Source organism: Pseudoliparis swirei, chromosome 16, assembly GCF_029220125.1.
Source record: "Pseudoliparis swirei isolate HS2019 ecotype Mariana Trench chromosome 16, NWPU_hadal_v1, whole genome shotgun sequence".
NCBI lineage: Eukaryota > Metazoa > Chordata > Actinopteri > Perciformes > Liparidae > Pseudoliparis > Pseudoliparis swirei.
Genome location: NC_079403.1, coordinates 18,033,296 through 18,052,923, shown reverse-complemented (window position 1 = coordinate 18,052,923; position 19,628 = coordinate 18,033,296). Strand labels below are relative to the sequence as shown.

The 19,628-nt window shown below is 44.4% G+C and overlaps 1 protein-coding gene across 1 annotated transcript in view; it reads right to left on the bottom strand.

Moving 5' to 3' along the window:
- pard3aa (par-3 family cell polarity regulator alpha, a) overlaps positions 1-19,628 on the bottom strand; it is a 337,003-nt gene that overhangs the window by 154,652 nt on the left and 162,723 nt on the right. Inside the window, exons 9-12 of the mRNA XM_056433473.1 lie at positions 17,364-17,591; positions 15,263-15,438; positions 10,702-10,841; positions 10,073-10,201 (exon numbers count right to left, since the gene is read on the bottom strand). Coding sequence (XP_056289448.1) covers positions 10,073-10,201; positions 10,702-10,841; positions 15,263-15,438; positions 17,364-17,591 — 673 coding nt within the window. The remainder of the gene's footprint in view (positions 1-10,072; positions 10,202-10,701; positions 10,842-15,262; positions 15,439-17,363; positions 17,592-19,628) is intronic.

Here is a 19,628-nt window from a genome sequence, read left to right as displayed (position 1 = left end):
GAATGATTACCCATTAAATCTCTGATAAAAAGGGGAAACTGTGTCTCTGCCCTCTACATTGGTGACGCTCGTCTACAGGTACGCGCTGGGAAACTGTGGTTAGAAGTGTCCCTAGTGCAACAAAGCTGACACTTGTCTGTGCACCGTCCTGTTCCGGTCAGTGGTTCGGGTCAGGCCTCATCGTATTCTCGAGTGTCGTTCCATGTTGGACAGGAAGACTTCTAGTCAGTATGCCGTTGACGATGCATCAGTTTTTTTTTTTTTTTTTCAAAGTCACCATATAATCGAAAGACCCCACGGCTGGCTGCAATTATGCAATGTTGCCTGGTGCATAAAAGGTGACGTGCTGTACTCAATCATAAAGGTTAATACTGAGCCATTTTTAAGCCGAGTGGTTATAATAGTATGAGTATGCGAGTAGCTCAAGCTGACTGTCCACTTGGCCAGCTCTTTACAAAAGAAGCCCTTATCGTTTTCTTTTTGCTCTCTCTCTCTGACACAGCCATGCGGTGACAGTCTATTCATGATACGGTTAAATCCTTTATTAATTAACACTGCCACGGGGAAGCACCCATTCATTACAGTCTATTGTCCTAGGCGATAGAGTCAGCATTGGAGCAGGGACACAAGCAGGTGAACAGAGGAAAGTGTTGCTCATCAGTCCAACAAAAGAGCCCCACCTGCTTAATGGGCCCTTGTTTTGGTTTCTGCCTCGCTTAACGTGTCACATGCTAAAAGGAACGGTGTGCTGGATGTGTGTGCGTGTGTCAGAGACACCAAGCAGTGGAAGAAGCAGGAGTGAGATGCAACGGGAGGAAGGAACAGAGTGCAAATGAATCACAATTACATCTATTCACACATAACTCTCAGTTCTCCGCACATCACTGCCTAAAACAATTAACACCGCTGGAAACTTCTCTCCACACTTGGCCCAATTTGGCGACATAAAGGTCATTGGAAATAAATTTAAAAGGACTAAAAGAAATCAGCCATGGGTGTAATTGCAAAAGCGGTGCATGCGTGATAAGTATTGTAACACAAATTCCTTTCGGCGGTGTTTCTCCTCGCAACATTCTCCGACAAAGGGGGACGAATATTAAATACCTGTAAGCCTAAAACAAATTTAATTCAGGTCCAATGAGGGGCTGAGAAGGCACACTTTTACACAGCACAAAAAGGCATGAAGTGCACCGCTGGCAGTGGTAGGTCTTAAGTGTTTGTGAACCAACATTCAATGTTCTTCGCTGGGCAATCAAACACATTTTGACTCAGTGCTGACAAATTGGGACGGTTATCCTTTGGGGATTTTCTTATGATAAGGCTTATTTTTCTCATTAGAAGCACAACGTCTGTTTCTATGAGGGCATCTGAGGCCAGTTCTATTCACTGCAAACGCAGCATGGCCGACCCATTCTCGGGGTTGTCTTGACACTGGATGTTACTGTGGGCCATTGAGGAAGTGATTACGTCTAATCAAAGAGAACGTAAAAAGTGCATTTCTAAGTGTACTTGGCAACTGTGGATGTTTGCAAAGGCGTTGCAGCGGAACCACAGTATAGACGCACATCATGAAGCAGATGCCTCTCATTTCAAGCTAATGGTGGATAAAAAGGGCTTTGCTATGTCCAACTGCACATGCACAGTTTGAGCCATTATGTGTTCTGGAAACAGACGCCGAATCCCCTTCGGGAGAGTGACTGTGTCGCCATAAGTGGCCTTTAACTACCTTGTTTATCGGCGTAGCACAATGCTGCGGTGCGCCCCTCCCCATTCTCTGCGCTGACAGCAAGCGTAATTATGGGAACAGCTGCTGAAAAGTGCTAAACGAATACAGGTGGCGCCGACGAGACACGCTAGGAAATCGTTAACCGGGCTGGCGTTGTCTTCGACCACGCTCGGCAGCATTAACTTTGATTACGGCCCGAGCATGTTCCTGAACTCTGCACTCACGATCAGAGAAGCTTTCTGTCGGAGCCAGATTAATAATGTAGGAAGGACTCATCATCTTTCTTGAAATTAAAGGTACACGTGATAAACAATAAGCAAGGAGAGAGCAGAGAGGGGAGAAAGGAGGGGCAAAGTGCCTGGGAGTAGGACAGTTTGGAAAAAGTGTCCGAGAAAATGCTTTTTGGAGAGGTGGGAGCTTTGTGGTGCCATGGTAACGCGTTGGGGGCCGTATCGACCGGACCCCAGAGCCCTGTCATTTGAGAGACTTTTGAAGCCATGACGTGGAAGAGAGTGTGACCTCTAGACGCATCCGCTGCTGCCAACGGTTCCTAACAGCGCTGTAAAGTCAGCGAAGCTCTCGCTGACTGCAGGTTGCACAACCGCAGCCGTACATTGCTCCTTCCAAAGGCCTTCGGAGCAATTTATGTCATTTGAATTCACCTGAATTCCGAATGTATTTTTAGCAAAGATTTACATGTCCAGGCATTTGTAACAGTGAAGCAATTTGCTGATTGCACTCACTTATATTTTATTAGTCTTTTTTTAAATTATATAATATCGAGTAAGACTGGGAATTCATTATCGAAGATGTGTGAATATCTGCAAACGGTGACAGCACCTTAGATTATTAGCTGTACAAGTAAGAAATGACTCATCCCCCACGAGCTGTTTGCCAAGTTTTACTGAGGTAAAATATCTGGCTCAGTAACCTGCTGCTCTATAAATAAACTATTTCAAAGACACACAAGAAAGAGTCCATCTTCAGCACTATATTGGCAAAAGTTGGAAACAAATGACCTCTTTCTTATTGAAAAAGAGCATTACACTAATGGACATCCAATTATATTAACACCAAAGATGACAATTTCTGGCATGGCTGTAGATGCCGCATAGCTCAAGACCGCACTGTCATATCACCACTTCAGTGTCACAACCCAAAGGCTTCATCATCATGTGGATGCTGCGCTCTTAAGGCATTCAAAGGTTAATGATTCCGCTTTATGGAAAAAGTGGAAGAAGCAAAAAGACATGAAGACACAGACGGAAGTTAAAAGATTCATCTGGATGTTTTGAATATGCTACGCTATTTCTGTATTGTTTCAACCAAAGAAATGGATCCATGACTACCGTTGTATAATGATGTGTATGTGCACGCCTACTGTTCCTGATACTCATTAAATTCAAGATAGAAAACTACTTTGAGTGCGTAAATAACTGCTTTTGTAGCGTGAAAGATTCATCCAAAAATAATGACAGCATCAAATATTGGATGCTTTGTTCTTAACTTGGATGCTGTTTTTTCCATATTCTACCCATACACCATTTAACTAAACTGTATTTGACTGGAGGAATGGCGAAAATGAATACTATGTTGAGAAGTAAATGAAGGGATAAGGAGGGGTGAACCTGGCTCTTACTCAACCGGTCTGTGTATCATTGAGTTGCCCCCCGAACCAGGGGATCGTCTTCTGTTTGCTTTGTGTCAATTCATTTCCCCCTCTACCGACTCGGTAAATGGATCTCGGCGGTGAGGAAATCAATGCAGCTTCATAAGTCTGCTTTTGTCTTCCAACTTAAATGGAGGAATGGAAACCTCACTGTAATGCAGGCGCCACAACAAAAGCCAGCTGCGTAACACTGTTGGAGGAATGCTTGAGAAAGAGGAAGAGAGATATCATCTGCTGTGAATAATTGTGGGAAGCAACGCAATGTTGGCGATGATGGCCTTGACTTGGAAGAGAAAAACAATGTTGAACTTGTTTGATTGTCTGATCCATGTGAGGGAACCGGTGCTTTTGTTCCTACTATACATAATGATTTCAGAGACTCATATAAATAGGATTCCTGCAAAAGCAACTGAACTGCAGATGGAGTGCTCCTGCATACCTCAATTACAGTCCGCTGGTAAAAAAAACATGGCGGCGAGGATTTTAAACCTGGCCACCAGGGTGGGCACTTTTGAAACAGACCATTAGTCTGCTGGAATTGTCAGCAACACTGTAGCGCATTTGTCTGCCATGTACTCCGGCATCCGCACGGGACATAAATCTGGCGGTCACATCAATCAGGGGCCGGAATTAATTGTGCAATTAAAATTCTCACCGCTTGACAGATATAGCTACTAATGGATCAGTGACAAGTGTGATATGATCGTAAAGAGGGGATTTTAATGTACTGTTTAATTGCTCTTATGTGGTCCTTTGTGTTACAACAGCAGCTTCACAAGCCCATTTGTTCTCCACGGTCCACGGTGCCATTGGAAATAAAAAGAGACTGCTCATCTATGGGTCATGGGATGATGTAAGGGCACTCATGGACAATGCTATTATGGCTCTTGAGCATATGTGACTCATCAAGCCCATATTGTGTCAGCTTTTTACACGGAGTGGGCTCGCATTTGTGGTGTCATTTAAAATATTAGGGGGATGGATGAGTGCATGCATATGTGTGTGTGTGTGTGTGCCTGTGCCAAGGAGTTGAGAGTCATGCCGACACAGCAGCATCCCCAGGGGGCTGATTCACTTACACTGTAGCGCAGGGTTTAGGTTGAGTTCAAATGATTTGCCAGTGGCAGGCCTTCACTATATTCCCTGCAAGGCATTGTTCATGCAAGAGACTGCCGATCACAGATTAGGTTCCTCTGCCTTTGCTTTGCCGTGTCACTCTAAATGGCACCACAACAAGTGAAGTGATGTGGGTTTCCGGCACTGGTGCCAGGGTGTGGATGGACATCTTCGCGAGGACCGCTGCCGTTGCTTGTGAGGCGTGACATTTGACTTGGTTATTACAGGAGACACAAAAACAATCTCCACTCCGCAAAGCTGGCCGATGTGGACCGAGGGGCTCGCCGTCGCTCAAAGCAGCCGAGAGCACAAACAGTGCTGCACGCTGGGAGATAAATGCCAACACTAAATAACATCCGGTGGCTATACGCGTGGGAAGTGAGTGGTGTATGTGTGCGTCTTTAAATGTGCTTAAATGTGCCCTTCTTGCCTCCATGTGGGAATTTGTGTTTGTTTGTCTGGGGTTCTGGGGCTCTGAAATACATATTTACCGTCAAGCCTTGCTGTGCTCAGTGTTACCAGGCAGGTGATTGCATCTGAGGTCAGGGACAATGCAAAGGGTGAGGGGAGAGCTGAGGCAGCATCAGACACCATTCGCTTTGAGTATTACCCCCAAATAACTCCAAACCATGAATATTTAAGTTGATGAGTTATTTTTGATGCATTTCCATTTAAATGACCTTTGTCAGTCTAACCCCCCTCCCTAAGCCCTTGGTGTCGGATGAAGTCTCTCACCAGTTCCTTTCCTCTCTAAACACTGAGAGATCATTCACGGAGTTATCTAAAGATCACCAAGTATTAAGTCACTCGTTGTGAGTTTTCACCAAGGTACCTCTTTCTCCCTTCTCATAACAGCCCCCTCGTATGATACGCGTGATGAATTAACCTCCAAACCCGTAGGGAGCAGCAATCCCTTTGACATTCTCCCTTTGTCTGATAAAATAATCCAGCCTAAAGATAACTGATTGGAACTCCCACAGCTGTCAAATGAAGGAATAACACCGAACAAAGTGACTGTGTTCAGACAGCCATTGATCAGCGCCTCATGTGTCTTCAAGGCTTGAGCTGAGCTTTTAGAGATAACTGCTGTCCCTGCTCGTCTCTCGCATCCTCTGTCGTACGACCTTAAGCTCATTCGTCCTAAAGAACCGAACTTGTTGAACACGGCGGAACAAGTGAGACCAACAAAAACGTCCTTCACTGAGGAATATCATGAATGGCTGTATTATCATGGATGCTCAAGGGTTAAGAGAGAGGAAAGTGGTCTGAAAGGGCAGGCTTGTTAGTGATGAGTCCAGTGTTCCGGAAAAGGTTAAAGCTGCTCTACTTTTCTGATACAACACACTGAATATGTCTGAAAATGTCTCCTGATATCCTGGGAGAGGAAAGGGAGAGGTAGCCAGTCAGACGAGGACAGACACGTAGACAACCCCCCAGCTCTGCTCTATTGCCATTTAACCTTTTCTCTCCGCAGCGAGTACATATTTATTGAAAGCTTTCGAGAGCTGCTGCGACTGTTATTGAAAGCATGTCCAAATATACCCGACCGTGGTAATTAAAGACGCAACGCAAACATGCTGGGAGGGTAAACTAAGTCCTCTGGGGGCGCGTGCGGTGAGCCTGGCATACAATAAAACATCTAAACAAAAGGAGACGTGGAGTTTTTTTTTCTCCCGCTGACATTAAACATCAGCCGGCAAATGTCAACTTGACAAAAGTAAGTCGTCTATATGGCTGGATCTCCTGCCACCGTGTGTGTGTGTGTGTGTGTGGGGGGTGGGGGGGGTGTACATGTTGAAGGCTATACGTTGACAGATGCCTGCAGTTCTCCTGCATGTCACTCACGCTACAATTTAAACCATCATCCCTGTGTCATTTAGGGAATTACAGAAATGACAACACGGAAGCAATCGTCTATACATGTGTGCTTATATATAAACTGTAATATATATATATATATATACACTACCGTTCAAAAGTTTTGGATCACTTAGAAATGTCCTTATTTTTCAAAGAAAAGCATTGTTTTTTTCAATGAAGATAACATTAAATCAATCAGAAATACACTCTATACATTGTTAATGTGGTAAATGACTATTCTTGGTGGAAACGTCTGGTTTCTAATGAAATATCTCCATAGGTGTATAGAGGCCCATTTCCATCAACTATCACTCCAGTGTTCTAATGGTACATTGTGTTTGCTAATCGCCTTAGAAGACTAATGGATGATTAGAAAACCCTTGAAAACCCTTGTGCAATTATGTTAGCACAGCTGAAAACTGTTTTGCCGATGAGAGAAGCTATAAAACTGGCCTTCCTTTGAGCTAGTTGATTATCTGGAGCATCACATTTGTGGGTTCGATAAGACTCTCAAAATGGCCAGAAAAAAAGAACTTTCATGTGAAATTCGCCAGTCTATTCTTGTTCTTAGAAATGAAGGCTATTCCATGCAGAAATTGCAAAGAAACTGAAAATTTCCGACAGCGGTGTGTACTACTCCCTTCAGAGAACAGCACAAACGGGCTCTAACCAGAGCAGAAAGAGAAGTGGGAGGCCCGGTGCACAACTCAGCAAGAAGACAAGTACATTAGAGTCTCTAGTTTGAGAAATAGACACCTCACAGGTCCTCAACTGGCAGCTTCTTTAAATGGTACCCGCAAAACGCCAGTGACAACGTCGACAGTGAAGAGGCGACTCCGGGATGCTGGCCTTCTAGGCAGAGTGGCAAAGAAAAAGCCATATCTGAGACTGGCCAATAAAAAGAAAAGATTGGTATGGGCAAAAGAACACAGGCATTGGACAGAGGAAGATTGGAAAAAGGTGTTATGGACAAATGAATCCAAGTTTGAGGTGTTTGGATCACACAGAAGAACATTTGTGAGATGCAGAACAGGTGAAAAGATGCTGGAAGAGTGCCTGACATCATCTGTCAAGCATGGTGGAGGTAATGTGATGGTCTGGGGCTGCTTTGGTGCTGGTAAAGTGGGAGATTTGTACCAGGTAAAAGGGATTTTAAATAAGGAAGGCTATCACTCCATTTTGCAACGCCATGCATACCCTGTGGGCAGCGCTTGATTGGAGCCAATTTCCTCCTCCAACAGGACAATGACCCAAAGCACACCTCCAAATTGTGCAAGAACTATTTAGGGAAGAAGCAGGCAGCTGGTATGATGTCTGTAATGGAGTGGCCAGCACAGTCACCAGATCTCAACCCCATTGAGCTGTTGTGGGAGCAGCTTGACTGTATGGTCCGCAAGAAGTGCCCATCAAGCCAATCCAACTTGTGGCAGGTGCTTCAGGAAGCGTGGGGTGAAATTTCAACAGATTACCTCAACAAATTAACAGCTAGAATGCCAAAGGTCTGCAATGCTGTAATTGCTGCAAAAGGAGCATTCTTTGACGAAAGCAAAGTTTGAAGAAAAAAATTAATACTTCAAATACAAATCATTATTTCTAACCTTGTCAATGTCTTGACTATATTTTCTATACATTTTGCAACTCATTTGATAAATAAAAGTGTGAGTTTTCATGGAAAACACGAAATTGTCTGGGTGATCCCAAACTTTTGAACGGTCGTGGATATATGCACACACACGCACCAATCCAGAGTGTGTGACAGAGGAGGCAATTATAAACCAAGCTTTTCCTCCATGCTTTATTTACAATAACTGTCACTGGCAGAGCCTTGGCCTCCTTATCTGATTTTTATGAAAACATACTTGTCGGGATTATTGAGATTTGTGAAAGCACTGCGGGGAAATGTGAAAGTGTGTGAGAGGACAAACCAGAAAAGTAAAAAGGGAGGACTAGCAAAATGATAAGCTGCCGTGGAAAGTTATGAAATATTAAGTCGCCGTTTCTCAAACCATGCACAGTAGAAGTTGGTCAACAAAGAGAACGGAGACAAAAACAGAGACAGATTGTGAGACAGTGTTTCCATGATGGCTGTTTTTTCTAATCGTGTCATGCCTGAGGAGCTGAGAGAGCGCAGCCATCCGACTCTCTGATCAGTCGACAGCCCCGGGGCAGCCGAGCATTTTCTAACCCACCTCGCAGCATCGACTGCTGTCGAGGCTGCAGATAAGAGGCAAGAGGCAGCCTGGTGACAGTATTCTGGAATTTTCATTCATTCCTCTTTGTTTCCATTTCACGATGCAAGCATAAATGAATTAAATTCAAGTAGTGGTGAAATATGAGCCCATTTGCCAGTTCATGAATGTTAAAATGAAACAAGCTCGGCCGATGAGAGTGGAGCGTTGCTCACTGGAGGGCCGTCACTCTGCAGGTGGAACAGCTCCTATGGCGGGGTTAACAGCCAGGGTGCCGGGCTTTGTATTCCGGGTAGGAGTGAGGTTGGCACCGGGGGCCCCTGGACTGCCGAGGTGCTGTGACGCCGGGGCCTGCTGTCAGGGCGAGTGAGCGCAGGCTGGACGAGGGCAGTAGCCTCGCCATCTGTTGCACGACAGCCAAAGTCACCCTGCGTGTAGGCCGTGTGTCTGAGTGCGAGAGTGTGTTTGTGTGTGTACGAGCAGTGTGTGCATGCCAGTGTCCCTGTTCATATGTGTGTGTGTGTGTGTGTGTGTGAGTACGTCCATAGCCCTATGTGGCTGCATGTGCACATGAGGGTGTCTTTGTGTGTGTGCGTTGTGTCTACACATGCTACCAGCTGTGCTTGTGTCTACTCGTGCACAGGACTTGTGTTGACCCATAAGCCTGTGTGTGTGTTTCGATGTCGAAAAGTATGCAATGATACGCACATCTGCACAAAACGTGTGCGTGTTTGTGCCCATAGCTGTATCCGTGGCTCAAATGTAGTGAACTGTGTGTTTGTGTGTTGGTTGGGTCCATGTCCACCCTGACGCCGTGTGTGTGTGTGTGTGTGTGTGTGTGTGTTCATGTGATTATCAGCTCTTATTCGGCTTGGGTAAAAGTGGGGAGGTTGGGAATATTTAGGTGTAGAGCCACGGTTTGAAATGATCACTTGTCATTCATAATCCCATTGATTTTAAGGGGATGTATTTTGTGGGCATACATGCTTCAGAGCGGAGCAGCTGTCCACCTCTTTTAACAAATATAATATTGTGATTAAAATACACAGGAGACACAAGATGGAAGGATAGACAAACAGAGAAGGTGATGGGCTGAAGGGGCAGTTAAAGGCACATCTGTGCAGTTACCATGACCAATCCATATCCCAGCTGCTCTGAATAGGAAACATGTATTGATCTTTATCTTTTTCCTAGAGTGAGTTCTTTGAGCTCAGCTGGGACATGCTGGACCAAATTGACTATGATTCCCAGTGAAGAATAATTATTGTCTTGCCGATCTTATCGTAATTTATTTTTTTAGAAAATCGTCCCAGTTTTCCTCAATTATAATGTATGTTTTCAGGGTTAAAAAGTGAGACTAACAATAAGGCACCACTATCTTCCAGTATCAAATGCATCACTTGTTAAGAAGTGTAGGAGTTCCTACTTCTTGCAATCGACTGCTAATGTGCTATTCTAATTTCTGAGCGGGTCAATAATAGTTGAGGAGTGAGGAGCTGGCTTTCTACTGACCACTTCTCGGGGCAGCAGCGAGTCCTCAGTGCGGATCACCAACAGGTTCACGGTCCCACCCATAGGCGTGGCTCGGAGCAGGGCCACCACCTCCTCCTGGCTCTTGCCATTCAGGTCCACTCCACTGACCTGGGCAGACACACAGATCATGATTACTCCAGTAAGCACATACATACAAGCCAAAATAAATGTACACACACCGAGTGGCAACGCCAAAGTCAAAGAGCTCTACGACTCTAACGGATGGAGGAGGGGCGGGAGATCTACGGCCTTTATGCAGATTACCCACTGAGCCAGTTGCCGCTGGTTTTAAACATGGGTTATTTACCCCTAAATTGAGCACGAGCTGATTTTCACGTCAGTCTGATTGAAGTATAATCAAAATATGTTCTAACTAACTACATCTCCTCAGCAATTCAAAGCTGGAGCTGAAGTGTTATAGCTGTAGGGAAAACAGTGCATTTCAACAAAAGCTCTGTACGATTTAATTTTTTGGAACAAAACCATATCAGCAAAAGAGCATTTAGTCTATGAAATAGCGTACAATCTCACAGAGCACACGCTGTGAGGTTGCATGTGAACACTGTAGGATGGTTGAGAGCTGGAAAAAGTAGAAAGAGCCGCCTCACCTCCAGCAGCCGGTCTCCAGCTTTCAATTGGCCATCTTGGATGGCTGCCCCTCGAGGAAGAATGTTTTTGACATAAATAGGAGCACTGCCACCAATGGGTACGTCTCTGGATGTGATGCTGAACCCGAGACCCTCTGGACCTGGGAGTAATGGAAAACAAACACATTTGTTAAGAGATATCACGTGGTATTTTACAGTTTTCATTTGGCACAGTTTGCCAGCACGAGAGCATGAACCGGGGCAGTAAAGCTGAGTGATTGGCTCGTTGCTATCGCAGCAATGTAACTGATATTACTGATGTACAGCCTCGTGGAAGCTCTATCTCTCTGAAGAGAGGGACGTAAATAATATGCATGTGTTTATGTTTGGTAAAGTGCTCCAGCACCTCCATGTCACTTTATACATGTCAACAACAACAGATTAGTCACATCAATTTTCTTACTTTAATTTAAAATAGTCCCAAACATGTTGCATACAACAACAATGTGGCTATGGAAATGTCAAATATGGAATATTACTCATTATGCTTATAAAAGGCACCTCAAAATGATGTGCCAAACTTTTAGAAACTGGCCAGACTCTTGAAACATTTCTGAAAGATCCTTTTCATTACAAACCGCTGCAACATGAGAAACCACCATGCAGGGATTCAATTATGGGTTTCCACCACGTGCTGCACGTCCTCTAGTTAATACCAACAGAGGCACTGCCATCGTTGCCATAAGGGTTTGTCCCACTCACGTCAAGTAAAAATGAAAATATGTCTCCGGAATCTAAATATAGCGTCAATGCTATGAACCAAAATTGAGTGTTTATGATAAGCGCGTGAGGACTTTAAAACCACTGTGAGCTAAAGTTGGATTAAAGAGCGGTTAGGGACCAGAATAAGCGCAGCAAAGTGAATGATTATGAGTATCAAAATGCTGTTCTTAAAAATGTAAATGGCAAAATAAAAATGCTGTTTTCTAAATCATCCACCTTGCATGTTGCCAGATGTTTTAACAAAAAAAACCTAGGAGGCTGCGCCATTCAAATCATGGTCTGGTTTAGGGCAACCCGATACTAAACATAGACAGTTCAACGTTTGCATAGTGTGTAATTAGTGCTCGTCATTTGCTCATCAATTGTCAATCAAACGAGTAATAATTCTTACTCATGTACCATTGAGGCTGTGCTACATTCCTTTTGAAGTGCAGTGAGTGGTGAGCTGAGAAAACTCTTAAGTTAGCAGCTGTTGCTTTAGGTTTTAAGGCTGACCTTTAAGGTTCATCTAATGAATATGAATCGCCGGTCTGGAGGAAGTAGGCAAATACAATAACGGAGGAATAAGAAGATCTCAGGCCTGACCTTTTCGGCTGACCAGACCTGGATTTGTCAAATAAAAGCCAAAAAATGGTTTGAAATGCCAGCCAGTCAAATAAATTGTCTTTGTTGATTTATTCTTTGACACAATATTTTGAAAAGCCCCAAAACCCTGCTACATAATGCTAATAGATGAGTCATTAGGAACAGTGTTCAGAGAGATGCATTCCACATTGCGCAACATAGCCGGCGGCATTCTCAACAGTCGAGTGGGAAAGTCGCGGTATGCGCTTCCAGCCGAAGCTTCTCTGATGGTAACAACAGTGATTCGTATTCATCTCAAAGTAGCAGCTCTTTTCACTGAGCTGTCACACCTCCGATGGTTCATCATGACCCACTTTTCCCGCCACGTCTCTCTAGCAGTCTGTCGAACTCTCTGTTGCCTCGCTGACAGTTGATGAACAACGAACACAACAGAGGGAGAGGCGCGGATGGCAACTTTCTCGTGGCTTCTGCACACAAACAAATGTATGAGCTTATGGAGGGGGAAAAGTTTTGCTGTTGAGGATAATGACGTGCTGTGAGCCCTCCGTCACTGCTGCGCGAGAGCTCAGCAGACTGAAACTTAGCTGTTGAATTTTAAATCTGCAACCGTCTTCATGAAAGACAAACTGATCGCCGTCACTGCAATCAGCTTGCTACTCCGAAATTGAACTTTAGAGAACACCGATCATATTTTTGACCAAAAAGGAGACTGTTTGACTTTGCAGATTTCTAAACAAGGCTGCAGTGGTCCTCACTCAATGTCAAGAACTGCTCTACCTCCGTGTGATGGATTCAGATCCATTATGGTGCTCTTTTCAAATCCTCTGCATCTCTGTCTTTCTTCCCCTTTCTACTGTGACCCCCAGCCCATGTCAGTGCCTTTCCCCTCATCGGGTTCACACAGCCTGATGAGCGGAATCAAACCTCCTGCCCATCGTAAGAGCCCGTTATTAAGGGTAATTAGGAGAATGCATCTCTAATAGGCTTGTAGTAATTAACCACTGACGTCTATATTTTGGGTAATAGGAGACCAGGATAAAAGTAATTGTATCCTTTCTGTATTAGTTGGAATCCTGGCTCCAATAAGCCAATTAAACAGCAAACATGAGGAGAGGCTGTGGCACATTAGAATGACTTAATGGGGTGCACATGTCCTTTTCAGGCTGTAGTATTTGATTAGGGCACTCTTGTTAATTTGCCAAGCAAGATCTGCTCCTGCCACTCGGAACTCAGGCCCACTTAGGCCGAATCACAACAATTACAACGAGTCAACAACAAAACTGCTGAAGCCTTTCGAAAAGTACATTAGTCGTGGTAAAGTCTGATGGTAATCAAACGGAACTGTCAAAATGGATTTCAGGGGTCGCACGTCCCTCGACTCGGACGGATTGTAAGTGCTCAGTTGAATTTCAAATTCAACTGCGTTTGGAACAATAATTCATCTCTATTTGTCGTTCAAGAATGGCTTGCGCTTTACTAGCGAGGCACATCTATTCCGGTAAGCCCCATTTAAGTCCTGGGCAATAATCTCAGAGACCATTTCTGTCACTTGGGCAAGAGCGTACTTTTGAGAGTTATGAGTGGTGTAGAATTGGACCATGAAGGAGCTAGTGGAAATAAACTAAACTACTGGCATCGGTCTCTGGAGCTGCTGGAGCACCACCAGCATGGCCCCAGCTTGGTCTCGCAACATTTAAGAGACTTAAACCGGGAAGAACTTCATAGCATTTTAAACAAAATACATATCAAACTTGCACTCCAGCTCCTCATTGTATTAAACTCTGGAATGTGCTGGAGGCGCTCGGGGACCTCCGACAAACATTTTAGAGCAGCTTGTGACGGCATTTCCCCCGAGCGCGCTGCATTTAGTTTACGCTGCTGCCCTCGCTTGCTGCATTATTCCCTGAAGCTCACCGCTGAGGCCTCGGTGCCAGCGTTCGACTTAACATCTGATCCCTCCGTCAGAAAAAAAAGAGGAGCAAAGAGAGAGAGAGAGAAAGAGTAGCAAGTCACCTCAGCACTGGTTCCTTTCAATGGCTCGTCAATTCATGGGAAGATAGAGAAGTGAGGGAGTCTGGCAGTAAACGCAACAAATTGGTTGCCTGAGATTAAAGGCCTGTCCAAGTCCACAAACAAACAAACCTCAGCTGGAAGTGGACTGATTGCTGAATCTTAATATTTCCTGAGTGCATCAAACCACCAACTCTGCTCATTTAAACTAAGCCCTAAGGCAAATATTCCCTGAATGATATAACGTTGTCTCTTTCTCGAGCTATTATTTACTGTGGGGGAAACAAATGCATGCAGATGACAAAGCGGCCTCTTTTGTCTCAGTGAGGATTAAGGTGGACTGACAATGCAAGAGAGAAGATCGGTGTCATTTGCATCTGATATATGAACTGCTTTATGGTTGTCACATCAGCTACTTGATGATCAACATTTAAAAAAATGGTATGTTTGTGGAGATACTTTCTTTCCTCCGGCTGTGAAACTTCTCAACTCCACCTCATCCTCCACACTACCATAAAAATAAATTTAAAAAAATATATATATATATAAATGTATTTATATTTTCTTGTGGAGCATGAATAAAATAAAATAATGTTTGTCGAACCCTGTGTGACATTAAATACACCTTGGACCTTGAAGTGTGACCTTGATCTGGCTTGTAGAGAAACCAGAGAAGCTTGCAAAATAGAGCCTGTCCACTTTTATGCTGTAACGTTATCTGTTACACTGAGAGTGATAAGAGTGGGTATAATGTGTCAATAAAGTGACTGATTTGACTGGTTGCAAGCAAAGTCAAACCACTGCCAGTCCCTTCTAGGTGCTATTCTAAGGGAAAATTAGGGCTGACTGAGGTTGAATAATAAATATATTCTCAGCCAGTCCCATCACTGATCTCATCACTATGGAACAGCTGTGTCAATCACAGTGAAGCATGACGCCACTAGCTCAACAAATTGGCTCCTCCAGGAACATATTGTTGTCTGGATGGTACAGAACATTGGATGTATCCTTGTAGCGCATTATAAAACATGAAAAGCTTATTACAAATTGGAAAGGAGGCTGTGATTTACAGGATTATAACACACTCCAGCGATCTAATGTCTCTTGTGTAAACGGGCAGAACACAGAGTTACAAAAGACCAGTCAAAAGTTGTTGTTGTATTATTCTCCTGAAAATGCAGTTAATGCACTCATCTGTCCGTACCTTTCTTCAGCTGGATGTTGAATCTGCGTCCTTTGTTCTTTGTGTAGGAGCTGACGGACTGGTTTGTGCTTATCCTGCGCTGCAGGGATGGGGAGGTCCTGGCGAGCAAGGTGTGGGGTAAGGTGGCGGACCGTCGGTTTGGCTCGGGGGTGCTTCCTGCTAGGGGTCCCTGGTGGCTAAAGAGCAAGACAGAGTTAGAGAATTGATTTTTCTTTTACAAATGTAAAACATTTTCTATTTTGCTTCACAAGCAGAAAAAGAACATCTCTGGAGGTTGTCTTAAGATCATTTGCTGGAAAGTAAAGCAGAAGTTTAGTTCCAGCATGCTCTTTTGGTATATCCCAAATTGTCTGTATTTTTTTACAAGTAGGTGAATATTTCAACGGCAACCCAAACAAGAACCAAAAACCTTCTATCACAACAAAACATCTTTAGTTTTATCTCCACCAGGAGAGCATGTATTGGTCGCTTGTGGGCATGTGTGTGTGTGTGTGTGTGTGTGTGTGTAGGTGTGTGTGTGTGTGTGTGTGTGTGTGCATCTCTGTGTCTGTTTATCCAAAGCTAATATTGTATATTGCAGGACCCATCTGCTTAATACTAGTGCTCTTTTATGACTGTATGCTCAAGAAACTCTCGTGATTGCAGTGATTTACAATTTTTTTAACAGATTTTATTGCTTGTTTTATACCGTCACGGGCTGATGACTCCTCACTACTCCTCGCTTTTCCTCTACAGATGACAAATTGTTACTCTATTGATTTGCACGCCAAGGTAAGACAACTGCGTGCTTGCACAGTATGTATGTATGTATAAATATTATTATTATGATTATTACAACGCTGCATGACTTCTCATGTCGGCAGGAGAGCTTGTGAGCTGAGCAGAGTCCCAGCAGCACTGACTTTGTGCTCAGAGGAAGTGTTAAACAGACATGAACTTTAGAGTTTGCAGACAGCTGCATGGATTACAACGCGATGGCATCGGCTTGAGTGAAACATGTCCAAATACTTTCGTGGCCTAGACGGTGTTGCAACTGTTGTTTGAATTAATTCAATCAAACATTAAAGCAGTGGTGGTTTCAGACACACCTGGCGATGCGACTAATGGAAAGGATAATGGTAACAGCAGCTTAGGCCAACCGACAGCTCTGTATGTCAATTGTGTTAATATAATGTATTGGTTGAAAAATTGCTTGTGGGATTTTATTTATTGATTTTATTGTCAATGTCAAACCCTTTTTTTCTGTGATACTTTATGCTCATAATAAGTGTGTGTTTTAAATTGAGCCTATACATATATAATGTGCGCACGCATCCAGGCAAAGACACTCAGGTGGATGACAAAAAAGACTACGCTCTTCACACATTAAGCTCTGAATTAATAGTTTATTGTTCTATTTTCAAGGCAACTTTCCGTGGGGCAAGCGTAAAAAGAGAACCGTTGCCTTGAAAAGAGAAAAGGAGACATTAGCTCTGTATTTGGAGGTCAGTGTGCAAACATTTTTGCTTCTATCCATACATTTTATCTGTCGAGCTACTACAATGTAAAGTATGATGCAATAATGACGTCTCCACATAAAATGATTATGCCTGTGTCGTGGGGAATTCATCCAGATTGACTCAATGTCACAAACAGAATGTATAGAGGATTCATGAATGTATATGATTGGAATTGAGACTATAAACCTGTAGACATAGCCCTACTTGACAAACATGCACATGTTCAGTATTCTGGAATCAGGCCAAATACATTACAGAGATGAATAGTAACCACAGGCTGATAAAGTGGTCTTTTAACAAGATGATCAGCGACGTGGACTTTGAGTCCTCAGGTGGAAATTATTATTAAACTGGACTCCTGCATTTTATAGAGTAGCTTTTAAACATTGATGGATCCGCAGTGAACACACGGAGAAAAAGTCATTGTAATTCAAACAGAAGAGCAATCACTGGGAATGTGAGGTTGCTGAGCCTTAGCATGCTTTATGGTAGTGTGTGTGTGTCACTTGTATCTAGCTCTTTAACTCTCTGGAGGTCGTCTTAACATGGACACAACAACACCATGCTGGAGAGGAATACACACGGTAAGTCTGAAAACCTACTCGTGGTTGACGCCAGGTTGTGGTCCAGATCTGGGCATCGCCGCCCCCACCAGGCTGGCACTATCCCCCAACTGCAGGGAGACTTGGCTGAAGCGGACTCTGTTGGGCCGGGCCGGGCTGAGCTCGGTCTGGGCCATCAGCAGCTCGTACTGTCTCTTCAGGGCTGCGGGGACCACGTGGAAGAGGATGGTCTTGCCGCGCATCGCTTGCTTGAAAATGTTCTGGGCTCTGGAGGTGATGAAGAAAAAAATGAAGCCGCTTGAACACGATAAGAGATACAATTATGCTATCATAGTTTGACGGATATAGAAGGAAAAGGTAGGCTACATGGTGCTATATTATTAGAGGCGATAGCGAGAGTCAAGGTTGGCATCGCTAATCTCAGGGCAACTCACCACATAGCAGCGGAAGATAGAAATTACATTATCTATAATTACCAGCATCAAGGCAGCAATGAGATAAGAATGGTGAGTCAGTGGTGGAACAGTTTATATTGTATGCTATGCCATGAAAGATAATGTAAAGGGGTCTATCTAAGTCTCTCTACAGTCTAGTAGTCTGTGTGTTTGTGTGGACATGAGTGGACTCAACAACCACAGCAGAGATGATGAATCATGCATCGAGGAAGCTTTCCAGACAATGAGGTTCCAAAGAAAGCAGACACACACACTTCACTCTTTACACACAAAAAAAGAAGAAAATAGCCAAAACACACACACATGGAGATGGTGTGGGGGTGGGGCACAAAGCCAAGACAAGAGGCTCAACATGATTCCCAGAAGCAAGGATTGTTTAGTCTGATTTGCCGGTGGCACTTAGCATATAGATAGGCTGGGCCATGCTGCAGCATAAGGGGGCCAGAGACGCGGTGGGAGTCTGGATCCCAACGATCCCACCTCCTGCTTCCAGGCCCCCATTACCGGGCCAGTAACACCATGCTGATTCTATCCAAACGACAGCCGCTAAGCCGCTCCTGCCACGGCAGACAGCACTTCATACGGGCGGCAACGCGGAGGCGAGGCGCGCACCCCGCACCGAGCCACTCCAGCGGGATTTGGTCTCCCCATCTTTTATTCTGATGGTAATTTACAAAAATCACTCACGTGCGCACACTCAGTACTGATGACTGAGTGAACAAGAGTGTGTGTGTGTGTGTGTGTGTGCGTGTTTGCGAGCAAATGTTCCCACCTGCACATATACAGTGCCATCACTCCAGTAATCAGCCTCCTCGCGAGCCTGATTGAATAATAAATTACCCCATCAATGCGTCATTACATTCAGTTAGATTAAGCGCCTCAAAATATTTACCCATGCAAAACAATCCAAGGAGATTAGACTATCACTTTAAATTGTCGCTCTGTGCGGCGCACAATCAAGGGATGTGGGGTTGGGGGGGAAGTGATGAGAGAGTGAAGGGGGGGGGGGGGGGAATGGGGTGGAAAGTTTAGCTCCTTCAACTCATTTTCATGCAGAATCACAAACATCATATGCATTTGGATGCCGGTGAGGAGCTGATGTTTGGCAAGGGAGGGAGGGGGGAGACAGGAAGGGGGGGGGGAGTGCGGAACGCTACAAAACATCACTCCCCAGTGGATTTGGTTTGTAAGCCTCTTTCACAGTAGAGAAGACTTTGGAAGGAAACGGGGATGTTTACTAATGGCAATAGCATCGTTTTGAAAAAGAAACCAAAACCGCAGTGGCTTTGTGCACGCTCGGATGAACACGTTAACACAATGTGGGAAGCTAACCGTGATAGTCTGGAGTTCATCACGAATGTTTCTGATGAGGGACTAAAACAATTTATTCTGATTGTTTTGTCTAAGAAATGAATGGCGAATCTCTGCCTTTACTTCTGATCACAGAGGAGTTCCAAACTTCGTTTCGGTCAACTATCCAGCAGGGTGTTTCTAAGCCCAGTGGTTTTTAGATGACTATGTCCAGACCAGTATGACTGTGGGCCGGGCCTTCATTGGCAGGAATCCAGGCTATTCCTTCCTGTGGAGGAGTGGATGATAAGGGAGAGAGAGCTGAGCAGATCCCCTGTACACTGCCTTCAGAAGGCAGCCTGGAGGAGAAGCAATCTATTTCTTAGCCTGACACACACATGCACACACACACACACACGCACATACACACATCAACACACACACCCACACACCCAGACACACACGAGTGTAGATAAGACGTTATAGCTCAGTGTAGCTGTCAGGCGCGCCCGTCTGTCCGTGTTTGTGTGTGTGTGTGTGTGAGGGAGGGCGAAGGGTG